The sequence below is a fragment of the Leucoraja erinacea genome, chromosome 7 (assembly GCF_028641065.1).
Source record: "Leucoraja erinacea ecotype New England chromosome 7, Leri_hhj_1, whole genome shotgun sequence".
NCBI lineage: Eukaryota > Metazoa > Chordata > Chondrichthyes > Rajiformes > Rajidae > Leucoraja > Leucoraja erinaceus.
The window spans coordinates 7,664,522-7,680,703 of NC_073383.1; the positions used below are offsets into that span (position 1 = coordinate 7,664,522).

Below are 16,182 nucleotides of genomic sequence, written 5' to 3' on the forward strand. Positions count from 1 at the left end.
CTGGTTTCCTCTCTTAAACCTCTGGGTACTGACTGGCACTGGCAGACAATATCACGAGGCCCACTCTGTGACTCTGGACAACTACTAGAAATAAGGAGTATGGGACCTGTTTACGGTTTTGACTTCAACTGATGCCTAAAAATCCTACCGTTAAAGCAGTCAGGAACTGAGAATCCTCTTCCTATTCAAAAATGGCATAGCCCAGTAGTAACGTTCCTAATGAGTCAAGAGGAATCAAGAGTGCTTTATTGTCATATGTCCCAAAATGGAACAATGACATTCTTAAGGCAGTACAACAGTACGTCTGTAAACACCATAATATATTTTTAGTATATATATATATATACTGTATATACACAATATATACACAACTATATATATATTATATATATATATATACATACACACACACAACTATTATATATATATATATAAAATGGATGTATGTATGTATATATATGTGTGTGTGTGTGTGTGTATATATATATGTGTTTTGTATATATATATATATATATATGTGTGTGTGTATATATATCCGTGTGTGTGTATATATATATAATGTATGTGTGTGTGTGTATATATATATATATATATGGATAATAATGCAAAGGCAATAATAATATCCCCCTCCCCCCCACCCCCACCCAGGTCTATGTTTTTGGAGCTTATTTTGTACGTAATATTGTTTACCAGCTTAATAGTTGTATGGAAGAAGCTGTTCCTGAACCTGAATGTTGTAGTTTTCTGGCTCCTGTACCTTCTTCCTGATCTCTCATTTATACCACTTCAACTGCTTTCCCCTCCTTGGCTCTCAGTTATTCATCAAAAATGAGTGTAATGAGAGTGTGGCCAAGTGAGGTGGTGTGAGTCTCTGGTGATGTTGGGTGTCTTATAAGGCAATGCCTCCTGCAGAGCCTTTCGCTGGTGAGGTCAGTACCCGTGATTGAGTGGGCAGAGTTCACCACCTTTTGCAATCTTCTTCATTCTTGGGCATTCAAGTTGCCAAACCAGGCTGTGATTCAACCAGTCAATCATCTCATGAGATGCCCTAACTCAGGACAAAGTTATGTGACCCTGTGCATCCACTAATTTAATTGTTGAAGCTGTCAGTATTCACTCTGAAAGTGTACTAGGTCTTTGGTCATTTCAACAATGCAGTCTATGTCATATGTAAATAACAAGAGGAAGCTACACATAAGGGTGTCATGGTGGCATAGTGGTAGAGCTACTGCCTTACAGCGCCAGAGACCCGGGTTCGATCCTGACTATGGGTGCTTGTCTATATGGATTTGTACGTTCTCCCTGTGACCTGCGTGGGTTTTCTCCGCAATCTTTGGTTTCATCCCACACGCCAAAGACGTACAGGTTTGTAGGTTAATTTGCTGGGTATAAATGCAAAATTTATATTGTACATGGGGTAGTGTTAATATGCATGGATTGCTGGTTGGCGCGGACACAGTGGGCTGAAGGGCCTGTATCTCTAAACTAAACTAAACTAAATACTAAGTTAAACTAAACTAAACTAAACTAAACTAAAGGACATGCACATAGAGAGGCAAACAAACTCTAGACAGATGAATGGCCACACATGGCGCACGCAATCACAGACACAGGAACACATATATATTATAGGGGTATGTGACATACATGTATAGCTATCTGAGCTTCAGAATATCAGCTGTATAACAGGAATGTGGCAGACCTGGACACATACATGTGAAGTGCAGGCCTAAGGAGAAGCATGCATGACACAGGCTCACAGATACACATTCATATTCCATGCACGCTGTTTCACATCAATTAATTCAATGCTTGTAGGCTCATATTCAGCATGTCATTTTATCACATTTGTTGCAGACTTTGTAAAATGATCATTGAATTTGTTTCTCTGACACCAAACATTTTACTTCAATTGAAAAGCTGCCAAAATACAGTTATTCTAACCAACCCGTTCCACCACTAAATCCTGTTCACATATCCCATTGCTCGGAAGATTTCTTATGAAGATGAAGGTGATACAAAAACTGTCAGGAGATTTTACGTGTCTATTTGTCGATTGGCGTGGCAAAACCAGGCACCTTGTTGAAGATGTATCTCCACTTGACTGAAATATGTTCATTCAATTTATGAATGCAGGAGTTGCTTATAACTAGTAGATGCTACAGCATTAAAACAAATATCCATTTTCCCCGGTCCTTTCACTGGAGATGGGACTGAACTTTTTCACCCAGAGAATTGTGAATCTGTGGAATTCGCTGCCTCAGAAGGCAGTGAAGAATTCTCTGGATGCTTTCAAGAGAGAGTTACATGGAGCTTTTAAAGATAGCAGTCAATGGATATGGAGAGGCAGGAACAGGGTACTGATTGTGGATGATCAGCCATGATCACAGTGAAATCCGGGTCTGGCTCGAAGGGCCGAATGGCCTACTCCTGCACCTATTGTCTATTGTCTGGTGAAAGTGGCCTGGTTTGAATCAGGATGTTCTTGTTGATCACATACAAATGGGCCGCGTTTGACTTTTGGCCAAGGGCTGGGGTTCTAGTTCATTTCTTTTGCTATTCTTACATGCTGCTAAAATTACTCAAATGATTTTTAATTTTGTGGGATAGATAAAATCATTAGATTATTAATATTGTGAGTCCTAAGCCCACGCACCATGGATTACACCAATTGGTAGGACATAGGAAGGAAGATTTCCTCTGTGCCCTATAAGCATCTGTGAAGAGTTGTGAACAGCAAGACTGATCCCCTTTATAAAACAAATAACTCACTTTGCCTCTTCTGAGGGTACAATAACATAGAAACATAGAAACATAGAAAATAGGTGCAGGAGTAGGCAATTTGGCCCTTCGAGCCTGCACCGCCATTCAATATGATCATGGCTGATCATCCAACTCAGTATCCTGTACCTGCCTTCTCTCCATAACCCCTGATCCCTTTAGCCACAAGGGCCACATCTAACTCCCTCTTAAATGTAGCCAATGAACTGGCCTCAACTACCTTCCGTGGCAGAGAATTCCAGAGATTCACCACTATCTGTGTGAAAAATGTTTTTTCTCATCTCGGTCCTAATGGATTTCCCCCTTATCCTTAAGCTGTGACCCCTTGTCCTGGACTTCCCCAACATCGGGAACAATCTTCCTGCATCTAGCCTGTCCAACCCCTTAAGAGTTTTGTAAGTTTCTATAAGATCCCCCCTCAATCTTCTAAATTCTAGCGAGTACAAGCCGAGTCTATCCATTTCTCCCATTCTGGGTAAACCTGCACATCATGTTTCAACGCTTTCCTTAAACAAAATATGTTAAGAATAGAATTTGTAGTAAGATGTTAATAAAAGAGAATCCTGGCACTAACACTGTAATTAATCATAGTTAGGCCAAAGCTGACGCCAAGGCATAAAGTTCAAATGCAAGGAGATTATTTCTTACCTGTTTACCTGTTGATTCATCTCTGCACCTTTACACACTAAACACTTAGGATATTGATCGGTTTCTGTTGGTTGTTGAAGTTTTGACTTGTCACCTCATCTCTTCAGTGCTAGGGCGATATGTAAACCTTTCTCTGCTCAGCCTTCATTTTTTAGTTTATTTAGTTTAGAGATACAGCGTGGAAACATGCACATTAACATGCACATTAACACTCCTCTACACACATTATGGACAATGTAGATGTATATCAAGCCAATTTACCTACTAACCTGCACGTCTTTGGATTGTGGGAGGAAGCTGAACATCTCGGAAAACAGATCACAGATGACAACGTACAAACTCCATACAAACAGCACCCGTAGTTGGGATTGAACCCTGGTCTCCGGTGCTGCAAGCGCTGTAAGGCAGCAGCTCTACTGCTGCGCCACCGTGCCGCCCTCTTCTCATCATTGCCAATTGATTTTATTTGGACTTTTTTCTAATTTGCAATCCACTCTCTTTTCATTCTCGGTACCAGAGCATGATTTCCTCCATCGTGAACAGCACGTACTATGCCAATGTGTCATCTGCCAAGTGCCAGGAGTTTGGAAGGTGGTACAAAAAACACAAAAAGATTAAAGGTAATTAGATTCTTCCAATCTTCACTTATTGCTAATGCGTAGTAAAAATTGGGTCACATTTGGATACCGGCCGCTAGTTTGCTCTACAATATGTGTGGTCCCGAGCTCTTTCATGAGTCACTATTTGTCTTGATCTCATGCACTAGCATTGGTGATGTACTTCCTCACCTGGGTACATATCCATAACAATGAAACAATGGCTTTCCAACCCATATCCTCTCCTGGGGGGATTTTTGTTTTGATTCTGTATTTATATAATCGAAGCATCATGTGCCCTTTCCAACGGAACATAGGAAGTGTGAGTAACAGATTTTCTTGTGTATGGAATGCACAGCCTAAAGTTGTAGGACAACTTGTTCTATTTGATCATTTGATTGTGCACGCCAGGTTGATTGCATTCGTTGAAACACGTGAAGGTTGCAATCTCCCACCCCTGAGTAACAGATCAGACCGTTGCTCTTATTTATCAGTCTTGTAATTTTCCAAAACTTAGGAAACTGAAGAAGCATTTTGGTGAGATGTCGCTGCCAGTTTCCGTGCGGTTCCCGGAGGTTTTTTCCAGTCTCCCTACCTGCTTCCACTACCTGCAACCTCCGGCAACCACCTGCAACCTCCGGGAACTGCACGGAAACCTTGGGTGGGGCGCAAAGTCTCCAGAGGTTTCCATTCAGGTTTCCTAAGTGGGACTGGGGCATAAGATTCTTGGAGTCATAAGTCTCAAAGCTTCTTTGAAGAGGTGCAACATCTCACCGACTCTTAAGGACCTCTGACCCATCAGCATTCCTAGTGGAAGAGCATTGAAGGTGGCATTAGGAACCTTGAGTCCATGCATTACTGGCACGCAGATGTCCTGCATAAGCTTAGAAACAGCGCACAACCTCACAAGGGGACCACCCACCCACCTGAATTCCTGCCCCATTGGTGGAAGTCTGCAGTTCCTACATTGGCTTCATCAACCACCCATAGAAAACAACGTGGAGGCCAGTCCTCTTTGATGTCGAGGGATTGTCTAAGAAGAATAAAATTAGGCTGACAATCCAACTTTTGTAGTGCAACCACTAATTAAAGCATTGAGATCAGTCTGAAGAAGGGTCTCGACCCGAAACGTCACTCATTCCTTCTCTCCAGGGATGCTGCCTGTCCCGCTGAGTTACTCCAGCATTTTGTGTCTATCATTGAGACCACTGAAATGTTTTCCGGTCGGTGACTGAATTAGGGCCTAAGATAGACAAACAAACAACCACAGAACTCCATAATTATAGTACATTTACATTTCTTAAGTAGTTGATTTGCCATTTCATCTAATATAGCAGTCAATAGTTTGAATAATTTAAGTCTGCTGTCTCCATCGTGTTCCTGTATAAATTACATTTAACCCATTCTTGAATATATTTATGATTTGGCCTCCACAAAGTTCCGTGGTAGAGAATTCCACAAGCTCACCACTCAATAGACAATAGACAATAGGTGCAGGAGTAGACCATTCAGCCCTTCGAGCCTCTGCGATCATGGCTGATCATCCACATTCACTACCCCGTTCCTGCCTTCTCACCATATCCCCTGACTCCGCTATCTTTAAGAGTTCTATCTAACTCTCTCTTGAAAGCATCCAGAGAATTGGCCTACACTGCCTTCTGAGGCAGAGAATTCCACAGTTTCACAACTCTCTGGGTGAAAAAGTTTTTCCTCATCTCCATTCTAAATGGCCAACCCCTTATTCTTAAACTGTGGCCCCTGGTTCTGGACTCCCCCAACATCGGGAACATGTTTCCTGCCTCTTGCGCATCCAATCTCTTAATCTATATTACTAAAAGTCTGATCTTGACCACTTCCTGTTGTTCTGTATATTGATTTTAGAAAAAACGCTGCCACTTATGGTTGTGATTTTTGGCCATCTTACTCAGAGTCCCCCTCTGCTGCGCAGGACGTGGATTTTTCCCATCGATGAAAAATAAAAGAGTTATTAGTGTTGAAAAAATGTTGAGATTCTCTCTCCTGAAGGCCACGCCCCTTCTGGGGGACTATAAACCCCGGAAGTGTTGAATGCCTCAGTCAGTCTCTGCAAGATGGAGTGAGAGGGTCACATCTCTCAGTCTGAGTTGTGAATAACACTGAACACATGTCGACTAAACTGTGAGTGGTTTTACTGACCTGTCTGTACCCTTAATGTGGTTTGAAAGTATAGTTTGGAAATGCTAAAGCTGTGTTGCCTTTGGTTTGGAAATGTTAAAGCTGTGTTGCCTATGGTTTGGAAATGCTAAAGCTGTGTTGCTTAATTAAAGTTGCCTTGCCTAATTAAAGTTGCCTTGCCTAATTAAAGTTGCCTTGTCTAATTAAAGTTGCCTTGCCCAATTAAAGCTGCCTTGCCTAATTAAAGTTGCCTTGCATTCTATATAATTAAAAGTCTAATCTTGACCACTTCCTGTTTGCGCTTTATATTGAATTTAGAAAAAAGGCTACCACGTATGGTTGTGATTTTTGGCCATCTTACTCAGAGTGCCCCTCCGCTCATCAGGTGCCGAGGATTTTTCCCATCGATGTAAAATAAAAGAGTTATTAGTGTTTAAAAAATGTTGAGATTCCCTCTCCTGTCAACCACGCCATGGTGGGAGGGGAGGGACTTCTAAACCCAGAAGTGTGGGCATGGCTCAGTCTCTGCAAGATGGAGGAGGGAGAGGTCATGACTCACTGTCTTTAGTGGCCTTGTACCCTGCTTGAAGTGGTATGAAACTGCACTTGAATTTGGTGGCCTTGCACCCTGCTTGAAATGGAATATCAAGGAATAGCCGTGAGTCAACTGCCAGCCCACCAGCCGTGAGTGAGTGAATGAGTGGGTGAGCTGCCAGCACAACAGGTTTGAGTGACTGATCCGCCAGCCCCGAGAATCCATTCGGCCCACAATGTCCATACTAGCCCTCTGGAAACCAGTCCCTTCAGCCCAAAACACCCATACTAGCGCTCCAGAAAGTGCGCCCCTCCCACCCCCCCCCCACTGGCCACCAAAATTGGAATTGGTGGAGAGGTGGAATATTGCATTGGGGGACCAGTCCTCCCATGTGATGCTGGGACCCAACAGGCACTCCCCCAATCTCCTAAGAATGTCCTCCAAATTTGAAGACCAAAACTGCACACAATACACCAGGTGTGGTCTCACAAGGGCCCTGTACAACTGCAGAAGGACCTCTTTGCTCCTATAATTCAACTCCTCTTGTTATGAAGGCCAACATTCTTAAGGGCCCATCAGTCTGAAGAAGGGTTTCGGCCCGAATCGTCGCCTATTTCCTTCGCTCCGTAGATGCTGCTGCACCCACTGAGTTTCTCCAGCATTTTTGTGTACCTTCTTAAGGGCCTGTCCCACTCGGGCATCATTTGCGCGTCATTTACGCGACATAATTAACGCGTCACAACGTACGACGCGTGCAAGGCGTGCATTTACGAGCGCATGGCACGTGTGGGACATGGTGGTGTAGGCAGTGACGTGCGGTAGCGTGCGACGCCCGAGGATTTTGAGATTTTGGGATTTGCATGACGCACAAATGACTCCCAAGTGGGACAGGCCCTTTAGCTTTCTTCACTGCCTACTGTACCTGCATGCTTACTTTCAGTGGCTGATGAACAAGGACCCCCAGATCTCATTGTGCTTCCCCTTAAAAAAACCTAGATCTAGGCTAGTGTGCATCCTTTGACACCCAATTTCCACTGAATTCTTTGTCCCCCATCTCTTGTTATTGCAAGAGCCAAATGCATCCATGTCCTCTCCTAGTGCCTCCCTTCTGATACATGTTAATATTGGGTGAATACATGCTGACTCCACTTGGAATTAAGAACAATTGCTGCCTCCTTCATCATGCAGTAAATGTGCATCTTCAATGACTACTATATTGATTCCCTTTCAGCAAACATGTCAATTACCAGGAATGAATGAAATAAGTGGAGAAAAATAATCTAACTTTGAATCAAAATATCCTACATATATATTGTATAAATCTAATTTGTACTTGAGACTTTGTTGAGTTGATTCACAGATATTAACATTTAACATAAAAGTAAATGTAATAAAATGCAAAGAATATGTTTTAATTATATATGTCATGTTTACAGCTCTTATCAATTTCTAATGCTTATTTGAAATATTTTTCCCCAGAATATTTTCATTGATGTTTTTTATTTGAATTATTTTATTAGTTATGAACATAAAAACAAGTTTTTTTATTTTTTCTCATTTCATTAATTATTAAAAACACTATCTTATATTTTTGCTTCAAGCGCTAGGTATTAATATTAACTAATATCATGGAAGATTAATGAGAAGTAAGCTAAAGTTATATTCAATAGAAATCTAATCCATTGACCATTTCATCCTCTGCATGTTTAGGAATATTTCGTTATTTAAATGGTGTCAGCTTTTGATAAATGGATACTTTTTTTGTGTTCCTTTCCTTTCAAAGTTAGGTGGATTTTAAGCCTTAAAGAAACCTTCTGCTCCTATTACAGTTGTGGGAATGTCTTCTTGTTTATTCATTTATTTGCTTGTTTATTGTTTGAATTTTGCTTGCATATTTACCATCTTTCTCTTTTACTCTCACAGAATCAGCACATGACTGGGTTCCCTCAGTGTTTCAATCAAACAGACTATTCAAAGGTATATTGTTCCCCACTCAACCCCATCTCACCAGCTTCCATCTGTAAATGCAGATATTTCTGCTTATTTATATGTTGTTCTACATTTAAAAAAAAATAGATATGAGACAAGATCTGGGCAACAAATAAATACGATTTTTGTTCTATTCATTACTTTACAGTGGCCACAACTGACCACACATTCTGCAACCTTTAGCATGAATGGAAAATAGACCAGGGCTTGATCAGTGCTGTGGTGTTAGCATTGACTGTTGGTCTAAAGTGGAGTTTGGAAAACACTCTTATTTTATAGCCTCTGAAGAAGTGTGCTCTAATTTCTTAATGGTACTTTACAAAGCAAGTTATTGCTCTCACATTTTTTTTGTGAATGGGAACTAAACTCAGTGACAGGAATACAAAGTGACAAAAAGAGGATCAATTTTCAAGGGACATGAGCCTGTGCCCAGCTCTGTATTATTTTTTACAGTTTTAATGTGTCGGCAAGGCATATATTATTGATGGTCTATGCAAACATATCATCAGGTTGTGTCCACTTCCTTAATACTTTCATCAATGCATTTGGTCAAGTCAAGAGAAGAGAGAGTTTATTGTCATGTGTCCCAGATAGGACAATGAAATTCTTGCTTGCTGCAGCACAACAGAATATTGTAAGCAAAATACAGATCAGATCAGTGTGTCCATATACCATAGAATATATATATACACATAAATAAACAGATAAAGTGCAATAGGCTGTTATAGTTCAGAGTCTGTTTGAAGTTGTGTTTAATAGTCTGATGGCTGTGGGGAAGAAGCTGTTCCTGAACCTGGATGTTGCAGATTTCAGGCTCCTGTACCTTCTACCTGAATGCAGTGGAGAGATTAATGTGTGGCCAGGATGGTGTGGGTCCTTGATGATGCTGGCAGCCTTTTTGAGGCATCGCTATAGTTACTTTAGTGTTATAGTCAGGTCTATAGTAACTCCACAGTAAGTCCTGAACAATAAAGTGAGCACGGGCAGCACGGTGGCGCAGTGGTAGAGTTGCTGCATTACAGCGCCAGGGACCCAGGTTCGATCCTGACTATGGGTGCTTGTCTGTATGGAGTTTGTATGTTCTCCCCGTGACCTGCGTGGGTTTTCTCCGGGTGCTCCGGTTTCCTCCCACACTCCAAAGACGTGCAGGTTTGTAGGTTAATTGGCGTAAATGTAAAAACAAATGTCCCTAGTGTGTGTAGGGTAGTGTTCATGTGTGGGGATCGTTGGTCAGTGAGGACACTGTGGGCCGAACTCTCTGTTTCTCTCAACTAATCTAAATTAGTAAACTAAACTAAAAAAGTGAGACCAAAATGTTGAATGGGCAAAATAATTCTCAGCACAGTTGCTTGTAAATGATTATTAAGATTCAAAAACTTTAAACGGCGCTTTGTTAAAAGGTGCAGTAAGTAAATGAGTGATGAGAGTAGGAAATGAAGGAGCAAAAGTTGTAACCCAGAGGCTATGGTTCAATGGTGTTGTCAGGATTATGTAAGGAAGATTACTTTGCCTCTGGTACAAGTTATCAATGGATAGAAAGTGCAAAATGATTCTGTTTGCCATCCTTCAGTTTAATAAGCATGCAGGCATTACAGAAGAAACACTGCAAAATATGTGTCGTTTAAATCCATCCCAGCTGACAGCATTCCTTGCATTGTGTCTTCACTGAATAACCACAGCAGTGTCATCTCTGCACACAGCCAGTCACTAGTTAACATGCTCCTTGAACCTTGCCAATGTTTCAAATGGATGCCAAAAACCTTTGCAGCAAATTAACGTCTGTTAATGTCCAATCAACGTCCTGGCCACAGGTGAGAAACGGGGCATGCAAACATTTCCATCCACATTTCCACTGCCTTCCACGTGCAGTCAGTGCAAAGGGAAAGCTTTGTTGCAGAGGAATTCAGGCCTCTTAAATGAGCACAAACAAACTCGATTGTACTGAGGAAACAGGGCGTCAGTGGACATGTTATGCATTGAGAGTCACGCCAGCAGCATGTAAAAATGACAACACAGTGCATTGGTTTCATTTCTGAAATGTTTCCATTTGTGCAACAATAAACCTGTTTTGGGCTGTATTCTTCAATACCACAGATTATTGGATATTACCTACCAGGTAAAGCCCTGTAGGGCCTGTTGAATTTTTGTGGTAGATTAGGTTTGTACTGATTTTTACACGTGCATTTTACTGACTATTGGTAAGTGTGTTTTACGTCCTTTTAAACCATTTACTAGTGGAAAGGGAAAATCTGTCGGAGTACTGTGTCCTCGGGCAGCGCCCATCCCACCTGACGAACATCAACCAACTGGCAAACTTGGCAAAGAGCAGCGAGCAGTCTCCGCACGGCCAGCACCACCACAGCCCGCCCATCCGAAGCCAGGCGCCGAGCTTGCAGCCGATCATGAGTCCCGGTCTGTTGTCGCCACAACTCAGCCCTCAGCTGGTGAGGCAGCAGCTCGCCATGGCCCACTTGATAAACCAGCAGATCGCTGTCAGCAGGCTGCTCGCCCACCAGCACCCGCAGTCCATTAACCAGCAGTTCCTCAATCACCCGCCCATCCCCAGGGCCGTCAAGCCCATCGAGCCTCCCAGCTCCTCCGTGGAAGTCACCCCAGAGATCTACCAGCAAGTCCGTGACGAGCTGAAGAGAGCCAGCGTTTCACAAGCCGTGTTTGCACGAGTGGCCTTCAACCGTACACAGGTGTGTTTGCCCTCTTTACTGTTGATGGGAAATGTTACTGTAAAAATGTGAAGTAATACCATGTCTGCTGATTAATTAGGCAGTGCAAACTCAATCAGTAATGGCTGCAGTTTCAGTTGTGAAGGACATGCTTTAGTTTTAGTTGTCTCTAAACTAAAATAAACTGAACTAAACTAAACTAAACTAAACTAATCTAAACTGAAGTAAACTAAACTAAATTTTAATCAGCACAATACTCTTCCAACTTCACCTCACAAATTAAAGTAGCCTGAGATATTGATTCCAATCTGTTGAGATGGTATATTTTTCCCAGGTCGTATCATACGTTGAAAGTTCTTGATGTTGAAACACCTGGGAAGCTGAAATGTTGAGGCGAGAGGGAATATTTCCATTGCTGTTGTACAGTAGCTGCCATTATTAACACAGTCAAAGGAGAACTGGGGATCTTGTGGGGAGATCAAGTTAACAGCCCCCACCCTGGTGAAAACCAGGTTGATCTTTATAATAAGTCAGCATTGAAAGCTCATCAACATTATTCAGGTGCAGCCAACAAAAGAAGGCAAAATCTTTCTACACGGTTTACATGGAGGAAGGAATTGCAGATGTGTAAGAAAGAACTGCAGATGTTGGTTTCAATCGAAGGTAGAGACAAAATGCTGGAGTAACTCAGCGGGACAGGCAGTATCTCTGGAGAGAAGGAATGAGTGACGTTTTGGGTCGAGACCCTTATTCAGTCTGAGGAAGGGTCTCGACTCGAAACAAGATCAAATTAACTTCAGTGTCTGAGGAAGGGTCTCGACCCAAAACGTCACCTATTCCTTTTCTTCAGAGATGTTGTCTGACCCACTTAGTTACTGCAGCTTTTTGTGTCTATCTTCACCGATTATGTGTTGCTTGTCTTGTTATCTGAGACAAGTCAATGTAAGTACAGAGATGTGAATCTGTCAGTGAGATAAGGGAGATAGTCCTGGTTCTATAGGGATGAAGTGCTGGCGCCACATGTCTGCAATCACTAGGGCTTGTGTAAAAGCAGAGCCCAGTGCCAATTCAAATTGGCTGCTCTCAACAATCAATAATGTAGAAGAAGGAAGGGTGAAAATGGACAACACCTCCTGAAATAAGATCTGCTTCAATCATGATAAAAAGATTTTAAAAATAGTTTCTTGCAGTTGTACAGGGTCTTGGTGAGACCACACCTGGAGTATTGCGTGCAGTTTTGGTCTCCAAATCTGAGGAAGGACATTATTGCCATAGAGGTAGTGCAGAGAAGGTTCACCAGACTGATTCCTGGGATGTCAGGACTGTCTTATGAAGAAAGACTGGATAGACCTGGTTTATACTCTCTAGAATTTAGGAGATTGAGAGGGAATCTTACAGAAACTTACAAAATTCTTAAGGGGTTGGACAGGCTAGATGCAGGAAGATTGTTCCCGATGTTAGAGAAGTCCAGGACAAGGGGTCACAGCTTAAGGATAAGGGGGGAAATCCTTTATGAGGAGGTAGAATTGTATTGGATAATTGTACTGAGATGGCGGTGCAGGGCGATGAAGAGAAAAGAAAAAATAAAAGAAAAAAAAAACAAAAAACAAGAAAAAAAGAAAGAGAATGAAAAAAAAAAAAAACAAAAACAAAGTCAGAAAAATGAAAGAAAAAAAGAGAGTAAAACTTGGCTTTTCTGATGGTCTAAATCATATTGAATGGCGGTGCAGGCTCGAAGGGCGGAATGGCCTACTCCTGCACCTAATTTCTAATCACATCACCCCATGTAAAAACAGCCTGTAACTGTGGTAAGGAGTATGTTGCTAATCATGAAGATTATGGTAGTTGTATTGGATAATTGTACAATTCTGATGGTCTAAATCAATAATGTTGCTGGGCTTTTAATACCCTATAATTTGAGACATTTACGCTAGTTAAATATGCCCTTAGCTCTGTCCATGTATTCAATCCTATTGCCTTACATTTCATTATAATTGTTACTTATTCTTGCTGAGATTATCTGCTGATCTTTAAATATTATCACAGACATGATGCCTGAGGCTGATTTGCAGCACTGTATGGGCAAATGACTTAAAAGTTAGTCCTTCTCATTAAGTCTCCCGTAACTGATAGGGCCGTCTGTTGAGAGTGGTCAGATTACAGTCAAGTTATCACCCAAATTTCAGCTAACAAGGTTAACCATTCAACAAAACCTTTGTGTTATAACCCTGCCCGTTGTCTATTCCTGATTTAGCGTCTAATTTGTAAATCCATCTTTGTCCTTTGCACTTGGCTCCAGTAAACATTGGAACTGAGATAATCCTAGATTCCCCTTCATCAAGTGTGTGTGCAGCACAGAACAAAATAACTGCACTTAAAGAGATGCAGATTAACTTAATCCATGTTTGATGGCATGAAAAATATCACCTCATTTTATTTTGAATATTTTTTGCGCAACTGATGGATCAGTTATATTAGTTTAGTTTTGAGATACAGCGTGGAAACGGGTCCTTTGTCCCAACCATTCCGCGCCGACCAGCGATCCCCGCACATTAACACTACATTTCACACACCAGGGACAATTTTACAATTATACCAAGCCAATGAACCTACAAAAGCTGTACGTCTTTGGAGTGGGCATGGAACTGGAGATCCCGGAGAAAACCCACACAGGTCATGGGGAGAACATTCAAACTCCGTATAGACAGGCACCCGCAGTCAGGATCGAACCCGGGTCTTTGATGCTGTAAGGCAGCAACTCTACCGCTGTGCCACCTTGCCGCCCAATATGATAATATTAAAAGAGTTAAGGGATTTCATTGATTAAGCTGCATAGTTCAAAAGATTCATTTGCTGAAGAATTCAGTGACTACTATGGGTATTAGTTCAGTTCATGCCCAATAGCTCCTTCTGGTCCTAACACCAATACTTATCATGCAGGCAGTCTGAAGAAGGGTTTCGGCCCGAAACGTTGCCTATTTCCTTCGCTCCATAGGTGCTGCTGCACCCGCTGAGTTCCTCCAGCATTTTTGTGTACCTTCCAAAAATATCAAATGCAGGTTAATCAATATATAATTGAATAAACAAACAAATGTATTAAATTGAACTGGTGGCATCGAGGAAAATTTGTGAAAAGCAATTGCACATCTATTTCAGACAGATGTCCCTAGCATAATTTCATCAGTTGTTTGTTTAAGCAGTACTTTAAAATATTAATACAGCATTAGTGAGGCCACTAACCCATCATGAAAGGATAAAGCCAGCTCATTATTACCAGCAGGGACTCTCTCTGAAGGGGTTAGAAGAAAGTCCTTATTGAGGGACAGATCCAATTGTGAAGTAAAAAGGATATAATGCAGACTCCAGGTGATTACATTTGTCTGGGATACAATTCTTATTCTTGATTATAATCAGGTTATGATAAGAATTGGGCTGCTCGATTTGCCTAGCACTTATACTCCCCACCAGTGAATGAATCTCCGATAAATGTACACGTTAGTTTCGGTCAAGATTGTACCTGTTTTCTAAAGCCTGCTCTACCTTCCATCCTGTAAATACTCCTTCTTTATAACCCTGGAGTTAGATGCCATGATTTTGTATCCCTTGCTCACACTGTGTGGAGCTCCCACAGACCTTGCTGTAAAGCTTGCCCACCATAGCTTGCCAGTGAGTCTAGCCTGTTGCTGATGGCTTGGGAACTGCTACCAAATCATTTGATGTCTGGTATCATAAGGTCATAAGGAATTAGACCATTTGGCCAACCAAGTCTACTCCGCCATTCAATCATGGCTGATCTATCTCTCCCTCCTAACCTCATTCTCCTGCTTTTCCCCCATAACCTCTGACATCTGTACTAATCAAGAATCTATCTGTCTATCTCTGCCTGAAAAATATCCACTGACTTGGCCTCCACAGCCTTCTGTGGCAAAGAATTCCACAGATTCACCACCCTCTGACTAAAGAAATGTCTCCTCATCTACTTCCTAAAAGAACGCCCTTTAATTCTGAGGCTATGACCTCTGGTCCTAGACTCTCCCACTAGTGGAAACTTCCTCTCCACATCCACTCTATCCAAGCCTTTCACTATTCTGTATGTTTCAATGAAGTTCCCTCTCATTCATCAAACTCCAGCGCGTACAGGCCCAGTGCCGACAAATGCTCATCATAGGTTAACCTACTCATTCCTGGAGGTGAACCTATGTTATACTTGGTTCTTGGTTTAGTTCAGTTTAGTTTAGTTTAGATTAGATTAGATTAGTTTAGTTCAGTTTAGAGATACGGTATGGAAACAGGTCCTTAGTCCCACTGAGTATTCGCCAACAAATGATCACCCGTACACTAGTTCTATCCTGCACATTAGGGATAACTTATAGAAGCCAATTAATCTATAAACCTACATGCCTTTGGAACGTGGGAGAATACCAGAGCACCCGGAGAAAATCCATACAGTCAGAGTGAGCATGTAGAAACTCACCAATAGTCAGGATCGAACCCTGGTCCCTGACACTGTAAGGCAGCAACTCTACCACTGTGCCACTGGTTGCCGCCTCTGTGGTTGTAAGATTAGAATTGTATCTGACAGTTGGTTTGAGCGTGGGGTTGGGATTACATTTTGGTTTAAAGTTGTGAACAGAGTTAATTCAAGGAAGGTTAAGGTACAGATTAGAGTGGGGTTTGCAGGCAGCCGGGCAGTCACTTTGCTTATGTTTTAAACTCCCGCTCTTACTTGGTTGGTAATTCTGGTTGATCTTCGTGTCTATCTTTACTTGACCTAAGTCTTCTGCAAGTTGATGCACCA

General features: G+C 41.8%; 1 protein-coding gene across 2 annotated transcripts in view; it reads left to right on the plus strand.

Moving 5' to 3' along the window:
- Positions 1 to 16,182, plus strand: part of satb2 (SATB homeobox 2) — a 200,264-nt gene that overhangs the window by 61,122 nt on the left and 122,960 nt on the right. For both annotated transcript variants that reach the window (XM_055637731.1, XM_055637730.1), the window contains exons 6-8: positions 3,947 to 4,049; positions 8,638 to 8,691; positions 10,939 to 11,405. In XM_055637731.1, the coding sequence (XP_055493706.1) occupies positions 3,947 to 4,049; positions 8,638 to 8,691; positions 10,939 to 11,405 (624 nt within the window). The remainder of the gene's footprint in view (positions 1 to 3,946; positions 4,050 to 8,637; positions 8,692 to 10,938; positions 11,406 to 16,182) is intronic.